Raw genomic sequence first — 14,358 nt, forward strand, 5'->3', positions numbered from 1 at the left:
GGGAATACTTATGTCTTTGGTAGCTGAATCTGTGCAGTTTCTGCACTGTTACAATTTCATTTTTTGTTCCATTCTCATTTTCAATGTCAATGAGAACATAATGTGCATCTTGCAAGATAAGGTTATTTGTGTTGCTTAAGTCATAAGTCTTCCTTTCTTTTTCCACAGGAGAGGCAAAGAACCGAAAGTATAACCCATCAAGTTTCCATAGGTTTAATGTGTATGGAGTACCAACACCACATTTTAATGATGGACGAGCCATGGCAAAATCTTTATATTGGCTCCATGAACTACAAATGTAAGTTTAATTACACTATGCCCAGGAGCAAGTGTTAGACATTCGGACTTAAAGAAAAGTTGATTTTTAAAATTTATTTTTTGAAGAGGTAATAAAATGATATGGTTCAAATAAAATGATTAGAAAAAAATAGAAAAAAACAGTGTAATGTATTTCACTTCTGACACCCATCCTATCTAGTTCCTACAGAGGTAAAAATGATACTTTTTTTTTTTTTTTTTTTTTTTTACTGTCTTTATTCTGAAGTTACAAGCAAATATAAAGACATATATGCATGTTTTAACTCTCTGGGATCAACTTTATTTGTGTTTCTTAAATACAATGGACTTTCAAAACTCTACCAAGACAATTGTAATCGACTTGAAATTTGTTTATTTATTTATTGAGACAGCATGTCGCTCTATTACCCAGGCTGGAGTGTAGTAGGGCCATCATAGTTCACTGCAACCTTGAACTCCTGGACTCAAGCTATCCACCTCAGCCTTCTGAATAGCTGGGAATAAAGGCATGGATAACCATCCTGTCTTGACTTGATATTTGTTATTCAGCTTTGTTGAATAGTTATTTGGGCACCTGAGCATCAGACTCAACTTTTTCAAATTGTGACCTTTTTATGTCTTCATGCTGTAAAAACTACTTCCTTAGAAAACAAAATTGGGTCCTTAGTTTTTCATTTCCTGTGTTATATTTTATATCTGAGCCAACACGTAAACTTTGGAAGGTTGTTCATAAAAGTCTAGATTTCTCATTATGCTTAAAAAAATCAGAAGATTGTGGATACTGGTGCCATGGGTTGAAGATTGTAAATACTGGTGCTGTCCCACCCTCCCCAAAAAGATATGTCTATGTCCTGATGCCCAGAACCTATGAATGTTACTTTGTGTGGAAAAAGGGTCTTTGCAGACGTAATTAAGGATCTTGAGATGAAGAGATCATTCTGGATTATCTGAGTGGGTGTTAAATCCAATGGTCAGTATCTATAGAGGGGAAGAAGAAAATTTGACAAGAGGAAAAGATATGCAGAAGGGAAGGTATGTGAAGATGGAGATAGATATTGGTGTGATGTGCCTATAACCAAGGAATGCAAAGTAATGCCAACAGCCATCAGACCTGGAAGAAGCAAGGAATGGGCTGGGTGTGGTGGCATATGCCTGTAGTCCCAGTGCTTTCGGAGGCTTAGGTGGGAGGATGGCTTGAGCCCAGGAGCTAGAGGCCAGTCTGGGCAACATAGCAAGACACCGTCTCTAGGGAAAACAACAAAAAAAGCAAGAAATGAATTCTCCCCTAAAGCTGTTAGAGGAAATGTTACCTTGCTGACAGTTTGATTTCAGACTTCTGGCTTCTAGAACTGTGAGATAATACATTTTTTAAAGCCATCAGTTTTTGGTAATTTCTTATAGCAACCACATGAAACTAATGCATGGGCCTTGCATTCACATTTGTCAAAGATAGGGGTAGATTTGTTCTGACCTCTGCCCTTTTTAAAGGAGACAATGGCCCTCTAGGTTTCCATAGGCGCAGCATGCACACAGACTTAGCATTCCTGCAGGTATTCAACCTGCCTCACTCTTATGCCTATTTTGTCTCCGTGACAATAACAGCTCTCAGTTATACAGGCAAAATTCTGAGCACTTTATATATTATTAGTTTAATCCTACTAAGAACTCCACAGGATAGGTGTATTCTAATTTTTATTCTTCCCATTTTACAGGTGAAAAAGCTGAGGTACAGAGGGGTTAAATCATTTGCCTAAGATCATGCAGCTCAGATGTATCAGGGGTAAGAATGAAATCCAGGCAGTGTTGGCTCTAGAGGCAGCCCTAACCACTGCACCGGATCTATAGGCACTTGATTCTTGATCACCTGTTTATGGGCTTCAAAAATGATTTCCATTCCTCTTTCCCTCCTTTAGTACATGGGTTTCTGATACTTGTATTATTCAAAATAAGGATGGTAAAACACACACATAGAATAAATTTTTCAGTATCATAGTAACCCTGCATGAGACAGTTTTTATTTAGGATATAGACAAAGCATTTACATAATAAATATTTCTTATTAGTTTACATTTTGAGGCATCTAATTTTATATGCACAATTTAACATAAATTTCTTATTATTAAAATAGTTAAACTATGTATAAAGGAAAGGATAAAGATATTATTTAAATATTTAAGGACTATAGAGATTTATAATTAAATATAATAAATTGATACTTAAAAGGAGACAGATATGGTTTATCCATTTTCAGTGGGTTAGAAATATAAACTTGCTATCCGTTTGTAAAACATATGAGGTAAACACATTAACAACAATTTGGTCCTCAAGAACATCCTAAGAGCAGAGCAAATATCAATGATTTAGTGTTGCCACAGAAAAACACACAAAGTTTATAAGGGCAAACAGTGAGCAGGGCATGCTTCCCTCCAACTTGTCTCTACCCCCAAGGGGACATTGTTTATGGAACAGTGTTTTATATGATCATTTTTTCTTTTTTTTTTCTTTTTTTTTTGAGATGGAGTCTCCCTCTGTCACCCAGGCTGGAATGCAGTGGCATAATCTCGGCTCACTGCAACCTCTACCTTCTGGGTTCAAGCGATTCTCATGCCTCAGCCTCCCGAGTAGCTGGGATTACAGGTGTGCGCCACCATGCCTGGTGAATTTTTGTATTTTTAGTAGAGATGGAGTTTCATCATGTTTGTCAGGCTGGTCTCGAACTCATGACCTCAGGTGATCCACCCACCTCAGCCTCCCAAAATGCTGGGATTACAGGCATGAGCCACTGCACCTGACCCTTTTTGTATTTTGAAACTTAATTGGAATGTTATTGCTAGCAGTAGATAAATTCTTTATTCTTCTTGTTGCAATTTAAAAAGAGCTCACTACTTCATTCGGTTTGACTTCTGTTATAAACTGGGAGTCAAGTGTGTTAGTTTACATTTTGAGGCATCTAATTTTATATGCACGATTTAACATACAAATTTGGTTTACTTTCAACTTTTATGGGATACATTTCCTCTGTAAAAGAGGATCTCTATTGGCTGGGCATGGTGGCTCATGCCTATAATCCCAGCACTTTGGGAGGCTGAGGCAGGCAGATCACGAGGTCAGGAATTCGAGACCAGCCTGGCCAACATAGTGAAACCCTGCCTCTACTAAAAATACAAAAATTAGCTGAGTGTGGTGGCACACACCTATAGTCCCAGCTACTTGGGAGGCTGAGGCAGGAGAATCACTTGAACCCGGGAGGCGGAGGTTTCAGTGAGCTGAGATGGCACCATTGCACTCCAGCCTGGGTGACAGAGCAAGACTGTCTCAAAAAACAAAAACAAAAACAAAAACAAATAAACAAAAAGGATCTCTATCTATATTCTGCTTATGACCTTTGGTTTGAACAATCAAAGCAAAGTCAAATCAAACTTTGGTTTGAGTCATCAGATGGTAGGCTTGCGTGTGCGAGTGCACGTGTTTGTGCGCGTGTGTGAATGAATGAATTCACTGGCACACAAAGAGCTTTATCTGAGTTGGTTCGTGAATGCTAAGAGGTTGTGTAATGATGTTGCAGTTATTGATATTCTGACATACATAGTTGCCCACAGATACTTCCTGATTGTTGCGGAAGCATACTCCAGGCGGTTCTTGACTAAAAAGAGTTGGCTCTGTGCCTTACAATTCTTTTTCCTATCTCTGCATGTTCTTAATTATGTACCTTGGAGCTGATTTTTTTTTTTTTTTGAGACGGAGTTTCACTTTGTCGCCTAGGCTGGAGTGCAGTGGTGTGATCTTGGCTCACTGCAACCTCTGCCTCCCAGGTTCAAGTGATTCTCCTGCCTCAGCCTCCCAAGTAGCTGGGATTACAGGCACCTGCCACCACTCCTGGCTAATTTTTGTATTTTTAGTAGAGACGGGGTTTCACCATGTTGGCCAGGCTGGTCTCGAACTCCTGACCTCAGGATGATCCACCCACTTCAGCCTCCCAAAATGCTGGGATTACAGGCGTGAGCCACCGCGCCTGGCCTGGAGCTGATTTTTAGATTGTTAACTCCGTTTGTTCAAGTTATAGCCCTAAACTGCATTGATTTATTCTGACTCCACCTACATTCTTCCCCCCACCAACAAATGGGAAGGAAATGAAGAAATGAGATGAATTACTTATATTTCTTCTTTTGTTCCTCCACAGAGTGTTACTCTTCTCCAGAAATTTATTCAGCTCAGTAGTTCAATAGCACAGGAGATACTTTGAAAAGCAAATGGAGTTTAAGAATGTAATGTTCATTGTCTTTAGTCTTAGCAAAACAATAGATAATTTATTAATTTTAATGTTATTAAATAATAGTGTTGTAATTTTACAGGTTTCAAAAGAAATTTTATTCATTTAATCACAACAGTAGAAGTAACAAAATTATTTTACAAAAAACTGGCAAAATAAAATCACTCATAATCCTATTCACTTTAATTCAGCCATTATTATCATTTTAATGTATTTTATGCTAGTGTGGCTTCCTACGTAGATTTTTGCATAGTTTTCACCAGAGTGCAATCCCATTTTATATCCTGTTTTCCACCTAACACAAAATAATTATATATTGCTGTATATGCCAGCATTGAAAATGCATGCAATGTATTCTTATTAATGTGATATAATTTAATCACCCTCCACAACTGAATATTTTGATTCTTTTCTTTATTCCATTGTAGTCAATAAGCTACAAACATTTTTTATACATATAATGTGTCTACATTTTTTTTTTTTTTTGAGACAGGCTCACTCTGTTGCCCAGGCTGGAGTGCCGTGGCATGATCTTGGCTTAGTGCAGCCTCTGACTCCCAGGTTCAAGTGACTGTCCTGCGTCAGCCTCCCAAGTACCTGGGATTACGGGCATGTTCCACCACACCTGGATAATTTTTGTATTTTTAGTAGAGCTAGGGTTTTACCATGTTGGTCAGGCTGGTCTCAAACTCCTGACCTCAAGTGATCTGCCCACTTTAGCCTCCCAAAGTGGTGGGATTACGGGTGTGAGCCACCATGCCCAGCCTCTTTTCTACATTTTTAGTTGCTATCTGGATTATATCATTATTATTGGTTCCCAGATGTGGATAAAAGGGCATGAGTGTTTTTATGCTTTTTGATTCATATTGCCCAGTTATTTTCAAAAGGACTGTAGGAATTTGCACTAGCAATCTGTAAATGTTTTACTATACTTTTTGCCAAAGTTAGATATTCTCTCTCTCAATATACTTACATATATTTGCTTGTTTACTAGGTTAGAAGTGGCACTTTGTTATTCTTTTATTTTACATTTATTTTATTACTAGAGAGTATTATAAATTCCCCATGTATTTGCTTACTAGATGTGAGTTATTTGTTTATATCCTTTGGCTATTTATTTATTTGATGCTAAATTTTTTTATTTTTATTTTTATTTTTTGTAGAGATGGGATCTCACTATGTTACCCAGGCTCATCTCAAATTCCTGGCCTCAACTGATCCTCCAGCTTTAGCTTCCTAAAGTGTTGAGATTACAGGCATGAACCACTGTGCCTGGCCTGATGCTTAATTTTCTTCTAGCAATTTTACGAGCTACACTTACTTTATATATATTTTTTGAGACAGGGTCTCACTCTGTCACCCAGGCTGGAGTACAGTGGCGTCACCTCAGCTCACTGCAACCTCAGCCTCCCAGGCTCAAGCCATCCTCCTAGCTCAGCCTCTCGAGTAGCTGGGACTACAGGTGCATGCCACCACACCAAGCTAGTTTTTGTATTTTTTTTAAGAGACAGGGTTTCGCCATGTTGCCCAGGCTACTCTCAAATTCCTGAGCTGAAGCCATCTGCCCAGCTTGGCCTCCCAAAGTGTTGGGATTACGGCAGTGAGTCACTGTGCCTGGCCAGGAGCTACACTTACAATAGTGATATTAACACCTTGTTTTTATTTACTAAAAATATTGTTTGCTTACCTTATTCATTAATCAAGGTTTATTTTCTTTTAGTGTAAATGAAAGAAAAATGAACACATAAAACTTTATTTTTAGCGGAGAGTATCTTTTGAAACTACATTTGTTCCTTCAAGGCCTAATGATACTATGGTATTCTTCACTTTACGTGTATTTGGCAGCCAAGAATACTTTAGGTAATAGAGATACCTGATAATGTTCTAATTTTGCAGGAAAAGAGGAGCTAAGTTTGTATCCAAGAGAGCAGATGATTTCAAAGAAAAGTTTCAACATAAACTTGGAAGAGTTTTAGATCCGTAAGTTAAGGATTAACTTCAAATTGATAGTTTCTTTGCATAGAATTTAAAAAGTACTCTTGTGGTAACTGTTGGTGTGCCTATTAGATTCTATCTATTAAATAAGAAAATCATTATTTTATTGTTAATCAGTTAGTCTGTTAATGTCTATAGAATTTGGGATTCCAGGAAAGCAGTGAGTTCTCCAAAATGCAGAGGGCCCTGGAGAAGAGAGAGGGATAATTTTGCATAAAGCATTATTTGTGGGATATCAGAGATTTAACTTACTGTGTTTACGTTTTTCTTTGTCTTTCCTGACTGTCTGTCTTGCTCTGTCTTTATACTTTGGTAATTTTGCTTTGACTGTGTTCTGTTTTTCCTTTGTAATTCTGGGCTTCTGAAAGAGGGTGAAAGCCTTCAGTCATTGTTAATGCAAGTGGAAGATCAGACAAAAGATCTATTGGAGAACTTTTGTTTGATCTTCATAGTTTGGTTATGAGATAAAATATAGGCTACTAAGAACATATGGCAAACATATTTTAAATTCCAGAGATGCCATGTGGTGGGTATTTTAACTAAGGATTTGTTTTCTTTGATAGCATTGCAGAAACAATGAATGTTCCCCCAGACTACACATTTGGAGCTTGTCTCCGTCCTGAGGAGTATGGTAAATATACACACTTTCTCTGTAAAAAACCCCAAACAGGAACAAAATCCCTGCAAAGTTACACAGTTAAGCTCACCATCTCCTTATTTCAAAAACTTCTAATTTTAAAGCCTTAAAATGTTGCATTAACATTAATGGGAAAAGTATATAACAGAAATTTTTTTTTCATATTGTGTTTGAAATAGGTACAGTTGGAAGCCCTTGTAATGAGTACTGTAAGTGTAGTTAAGGCTTTGACTTTTATTTAAGAAAAATAAATATGGCTTATATTAAACAAGCCAAAGTGAAATGGAGCAGCTTTTTAATGAAGTCAGATATTGTCCTAGGTCCTAACTTCTCAAAGTGTGGTCTGCAGACTGCCAGTATTGGCATCCCCTGGGAGCATCTTAGAAATACAGAATCTCAGGCCCTGTCCCAGAATTATTGAATCAGAAACTGCATTTTAACTGTATTTCCGGGTGAACTGTAAGCACATTCAAATATGAGAAAGCACTGTACTCTACAACCACATAATTAAGAACCACTCTTTTCCTACCAGCCAGCCAGCTAGCCAGTGAGTTAATCAGTCAATAAATACATAAAGTAGCAGAAGAAACTTACTTGTATTTTGTCTCTATTTCTAGGCAATCTAAATAGCAGATACCCAAAGGGAAAAATATGCTACAGCTTATCAGGATTGGGCTGTGTATCAGTGGTTCTCAAAACATGGGCTGCAGACTACCTGCATTAAAATCATCCAGGGAGTTTATTAAATCTGCACATTCCTGGGACCCATGCCCTAGATATTCTGATTCAGTAGGTTCTTATATACACTAAGGTTTAAGAACCACTATGAAAAATGTTTTAGCTAAAGTCCACTCATTGATAAATAGAATAAATATTTATTGAGCTTTTGCAAGACAGTGGTTTGGAGCATCATTAATTACTACATTAGGAAATTGTATTTGGGTTCTGTTTTTACACGAACTACTAATGGATGCCTATCCATCTTAGAGGCTTTAATATCTTTTGAAGAGGGTAAGGGATGATTAGGAAACCATCAATTAGCTTGAAAAAGAAGTAGGTAATCATGGTAAATTCTGCCTGTTTGAGGGCAAGCTTCATGCTGGTGGGTGCTGTGTTTTGCTGTCTGTTGGATCCTCAGGGTCCAGCACATAGGACATCTTTCACCAATACTTATAGCATGAATTGATGAATTAAAAGAATAAGAGAAAGCTGAGAGTCCTGGCAGGAAGATGGGAGGTGTGTGTAGGCTGGGGAAAATGAACAGAGGCAGGAGGTCTCCTCTGGTGATATCCACCAAGCTGCCACATCTGGAGCAGCATGGTCAACTCTAGTTGGGGTGTGAGTCAGGACTCTTAGTTAATGGAGCTATGAAGGGAGGCAGGCCTCCAGTGCTGGTGGTGGCATGAGTGGAAGCAAGGCTGAGAAATGGGAACTTGGTATGCAGACTGACAGCCAACTGGAAACTTACATAGGAGAGAGTAGATAATTTGAGTTTGATTTTTACAAGGCTCTCCCAGTTTAGTCAGTTTCAAGGCACGCTGAGTGGTCCCCACCTGAACTCAGCCCTAGCTTTCAGATCCTCAGCATTGTAGACAAATGGCCAAGAGGTAGTCAAGCAAGGACATCACTGTCTAAGGAAAATAATTCACAGCTGAGTGCGGTTGGTGATGTCCACACAAAATTCATTTTTTTAGATTTTCTTCTTGAGCAGAGAGGTAACATAAAACAGAAATATTAATTTTTATCAATTAATTTATGTACTTTTCTTTATAGTACATAAGGATTTTCTGACATGCTGCATAATCATGTCAGAGTTAGATGATCCTTTCATTCACAGAGGTTGCTAGATCTCTCTCACTCTCTTTTTTTAAAAGATAGAAATAATATAGAAAGACTTTAAACTTATGTAAAAAACTTTTTTCTGTCTTCAATAGGAGTTGGTGATCTCATCCATAATAGACTTCCGGGTGAATATCTTCGAGGCAAGGATAGACAGCGAGCCCTGATTGCAGCAGTTCGGCATCACTTGAAGAAAGTTAATTACCAAAAATTTGACACTTTGCTGGCAGCCTTCAGGCACTATGACAAGGCCAGTAATGGGGGAGAGCTTTTTGGTAATGCATGGGCTTACAGATCCCAGCAGTTTGATGTAGATCAGGGGTCAGCAAACGATAGCCTGTGGGCCAAATCCGGCCCACTGTTTGTTTGCATAAGTAAAGTTTTACTGGAACACAATCATGCCTGTGTTGTTTTTAGTGTTGTCTGTGGCTGCTTTTGCACTATGAATGCAGAGTTAGGTAGTAGCAACAAAAACTGTATGACCTTCAAAACCTAAAATATTTACTATTTGCCCCTTAACAGAAGACGTTTGCTGACCCCTTTTGTAGATTATTGGTTGTCAAAGTGTGGTTCCACTACCACCATCATCATCACGTGGGAACTTGTTAGAAATGCACATTACAAGGCTCATTTCAGAAAATACTGAGTTTAGGAACTCTGGGGTGGGGCCCAGCAATTTTAGCAAGCACTCTAGTGATTCTGATGCACATTCAAGTTTGAGAATCACTGTTACGGATTATTAAACTGCAGTGTGCTGGGAGCGAGGGGCAGTGGGTAGCACTAGGGATCCCTGGGGAAGACTTGACAATCTATACCTAAATCTGAATTTGCACACAGAGTACCTGCATTCTAGGTCCAAGTCAAGCTTAGAATGTCTTTTCCCTGGGAGCACGGTGTGGCTTTAGTTTTGAGAGTATGAGATATTCAGTGTTCAAGCTACCCTAAATTTTATTGTTCGAGAAAATCAGATCAATCTAGGGCTACGTATTACCTCGCACTATTTTAGGCCATCATAGAATTGCTTTTACCAAGTTGCACTGCCTTTAGCTTATGCTAAGGAGCACTGTAAGAAACTGCCATTGAAACTTGGTATATTTTTTGTTAGTATGCCCATGAGGCTTTTATTTTAGTCAGATGCATCCTCTTTATAAGCAACTCAGTCTTGACAAAGGAAATAATTGCGCTTCATCTAAGTATCTGACGACTGGTTTTTATCTCATGGATAGCATATATTTTGTATTGATTATGCACACCTTTTTACTTTGGTTACCAGGAAGCTTGGAGCCAACTCAATAAATAGTGGTAGTGACACGAATAAGAGAAACTGTCACAATACATAGTGCCCTGCTTTTAAGAATTTTTCATTTTAAAAGTAATTAAAGAAAAGATGATCATCTTAATAGCTGTTGATTAAGTAAATCACCAGGCACATTCCTTATCATAAATTAAGCAGGGAGGAAATTACTGAGAATTATTTAATGCTGATATGCCTTATATATATATATTATATATATAATATATATATATATATTTTGAAATGAAGTCTCCCTCTTGTTCCCCAGGCTGGAGTGCAATGGCATGATCTTGGCTCACTGCAACCTCTGCCTCCTGGGTTCAAGGGATTCTCCTGCTCCAGCCTCCCAAGTAGCTGGGATTACAGGCGCCCACCACCACGCCCAGCTAATTTTGTATTTTTAGTAGAGACGGGGTTTCACCATGTTGGCCAGGCTGGTCTTGAACTCCTGACCTCAGGTGATCTGCCTGCCTCGGCCTCCCAAAGTGTTGGGATTACAGGCGTGAGCCACTGCGCCCGGCCTTGATATACTTTTTAAATTGTTAATATGCACAATGTAGCATTCAGTGTCCATAAGGAGCTTTTTTTCTGAAAGGGTAATAAGATGTGGGTCTAGTACAGCTGTAGGTTAATTTTTGATTATTTAAATCTTATATTATTGGGTGCCACATTTAATTTAATGGAAAAACAAAACACCACGGAGCAAATAAACTATGATTTTCTAAATGAATCTTCTTGGCTTATGAAATTAATTCTGTTATTTATTGAATACTCATAGTACATCAAGCATTATTCCAGATAATGTGTAGACATTCCATATAGGGAACGGAAAATCTAGAGGAAGAGTTACACATGGGGTAGCAGTAGTGTGCTAGAATTGGCTGGGAGAGCATACTGTTCAATTTGCAGGAAGCTTACAAGCCAGTTGACATCACAATGGTAGCTAGAAATTACCATGATGAGAGTATGAACACCATGGAAAGCAGCACCTGCTACAAATCAGGGCTTTCTTCCACCACACTGCCAAAGAGCCAGTTGTTGAACATATGTAACACAACACTGAAGTAGAGTGAGGCCCAAGTACTATGATAAACTCAGAATTGCAATCAGGGATTTTGGCTCCTAGCTATCATAGACTATGTAATTCATAACAGATGTTCTTAGCAATGCAAGTCAGCTGATGATTTTCTCTTTTAATTAATTGTCTAATTAAGCATGTGTAGATTTGTGCTCACTTAAGCAGCACATTTGTTGTCAATATGTAAACATTGTTAACTTAAAACTAGAATAGTTTCCTAAAATACATTTTGCTCCCAGGTTATAGGGTTCTCAGTTAAGTTCAATAATTGTGTATAGTCCTTGTTTTTGGAGGGGCTGCATGAGGTCAGTAAGTCCAACTTCCTGTCTGTCCATGCCACCAGCTGATGGTATTTGCTCCCCTTGTGGAATGACTGCACTGGGGCTGGGGAAGATACCCAAAGGTGTTCAGTGTGGAGGTGCAGTAACTAGGGTCATTCTCTGCTGTTTCCAATAGATTTCTCGGTAAAGTTGAGGTGGATGTCATTCAAATTGTGGTCAGAACTGCCTGGCAGTCAGTTAAAACTAAGGTGTCACCAACGGTTTGAGAGAGCTGCACCAAGGCATTTTCCCTTATGATGCAGTCTTCAGGAGTGGGCTGAAAATCAGAATATCATGGTGTCCCTCACCCCCCTGAACATCCTGGGTATAAGGTGTTCTGTCTCCAAGAGCTTGGTTGCTGCTCTCCCCCTGTTGCCACAAAATCAGGGTGTCCCATTCCAGTAGCTATAACTTCACCTTTTTCCCATTTATCTCCTATTTTCACCTAGAAATTTTGTCTGGAAAGGTCAGGCGTAAAAGAGAATAAAACAGATCTCTGGAACGTTTCTAAGAAATCCCTGGTCCCTGTTATACCTGACCTTTACAAACAAAAGGTCTAGGTGAAAATAGAGAATATGGGCTGGGCATGGTGGCTCACGCCTGTAATCCCAGCACTTTGGGAGGCTGATCACCTGAGGTCATGAGTTCGAGACCATACTGACCAACATGGTGAAACCCCATCTCTACTAAAAATACAAAAATTAGCCGGGTATGGTGGCACATGCCTGTAATCCCAGCTACTCGGGAAGCTGACGCAGGAGATTGCTTGAACTTGGGATGCGGAGGTTGCAGTGAGCTGAGATCATACCACTGTACTCCAGCCTAGGCGACAAAGTGAGACTCCATCTAAAAAAAAAAAAAAAAAAAAAAAAAAGAAAATAGAGAATATGATTGGGAAAAAAGTGAAGTTACAACTACTGGGATGGAACATACGGATTTTATTTTATTATTTTATTTTATTTTAGAGATGGGGGTCTCACTCTGTTGCTCAGGTTGGAGTGCAGTGGCACCATCATAGCTCACTGCAGCCTTGAACTCTGAGCCATAAGTGATCCTCCTGCCTCAGCCTCCCATGTTGCTGGGATTACAGATGTAAGCTACTGCTCCCAGCTCTCATGCTGATTTTTGAGAGGTATACTCAACCAAGTGGTTATTATCCTATAATCAAGGACTGTCAACCCAACAAGAAAATCAGGTGGCTGAAATAGAATTAACTTTGAACCTCCTAGAATCCTTTTTATGCCTGGTTGCTACCAAAAGGGTGGACCAACCCTACTGCCATGGGATTGCTGTTAGGGGGAGAAAAGATGCACTATGTCCAGGAATGGTCATGGCAGTAACCCCAATTTTCAAAAGAAGTCTTTTTAACCCCTGTCCCTTTTATTCTGATTATTATTCAGGAAGCAGCTGAGATAGAATGAGTCCTTTCTGGGGACAGCTGCATTGAGTGACCAAACAGCTTTACTAAAATGTGGGCACCAGGAGCTGGTTGAGAAGGCCATTCCAATGCTCAATAATACCATATGACAACGGATGGTAGGGAGTAAGAAAGGTTCATTGAATACCTTGACTGATAGCTCATTGCTGAATAGCTTTTGTGCTGCTATAGGGTGCACCCCACTGACGGACTGAAAATGTTCCAGAAAGCAAAATGCATAACCCAGATTAACTTAACTTTATGGGTCCTACTGCTGGGACTAGAGCCATCTGGTTGGACTGGAACGGCAATGCCATAATTTGAATAAGTGTCAATATTGGTGTGGCACCACTGATAGCTCTGAGGGGGGAGGGGTCAGAGGTTCACTATAGTCAGTCTGTCAGGAACACGAGGGAGATCCCTATGTGGGATGTGTCCTCTCTCACCACGAGACAAATGAGTCAACTTCTGGCAGTCACAAGTTTGGCATGTCGTGGTGGCTTCTGCATTAGAAACATAGAGTCCTTTGCCTTGTGCCCTGTGTGTAATGGGGGTCTGTTGTCACGTATGTACAGGCAGCAATGTTGGCAATCTACATGGTTCAGGCTTCATCAGCAACTTGATTCCAATTATTCCCGTGCTTATGGTGAGTATCTACATGAACTACCCAGATAGTTCAATCACTAGCCATAATTTTTATCCTGTAGTTTGCAGTCCCTTAAGGGGGTGTCTTCAATCTGCTAGTCTATTGTTTTCCAAGTGGCAAATCAAACAGGTAGGCCACAGTCAACAGCCCGAGAGTCAGTAAAAATATAACAGGTTTATCAAGGGGAGTATTGGCCAGAGCTGTGAGAATGGCCTTTAGTTTAGCTCAGTGAAGACCACCAGGTTTCAGCTGAGCCAAATTATAAGTGAACCAGGCACAGGCATTTAGAGGAGGTTCTGTGAATTGAGGGCCCTCTTGAGCCAGTGGCTTTGCTTCAGGTGACAGAGTGTTGAATAAGTTTTTTTTTTTTTTTCCTAAGGGATCACTTCTCAGCTGAGTGTGGTGGCTCACACCTACAATTCTAGCATTTTGGGAGGCTGAGGCAGGAGGATAGTTTGAGGCTGGGAGTTTGAAAGTGGCCTGGGTAACATAGTGAGACCCCATCTCTACAAGTAAACAAAAATAATTAGCCAGGAGGGGTAGCGCCAGCTACTCAGTAGGCTGA

At 39.5% G+C, this 14,358-nt stretch overlaps 1 protein-coding gene across 1 annotated transcript in view; it reads left to right on the top strand.

The window, feature by feature from the left end:
* EFHB (EF-hand domain family member B) overlaps positions 1-14,358 on the top strand; it is a 59,657-nt gene that overhangs the window by 33,652 nt on the left and 11,647 nt on the right. Inside the window, exons 6-9 of the mRNA XM_001088383.5 lie at positions 169-298; positions 6,464-6,547; positions 7,126-7,193; positions 9,134-9,288. Coding sequence (XP_001088383.4) covers positions 169-298; positions 6,464-6,547; positions 7,126-7,193; positions 9,134-9,288 — 437 coding nt within the window. The remainder of the gene's footprint in view (positions 1-168; positions 299-6,463; positions 6,548-7,125; positions 7,194-9,133; positions 9,289-14,358) is intronic.

This window comes from Macaca mulatta, chromosome 2, assembly GCF_049350105.2.
Source record: "Macaca mulatta isolate MMU2019108-1 chromosome 2, T2T-MMU8v2.0, whole genome shotgun sequence".
Classification (NCBI taxonomy): domain Eukaryota; kingdom Metazoa; phylum Chordata; class Mammalia; order Primates; family Cercopithecidae; genus Macaca; species Macaca mulatta.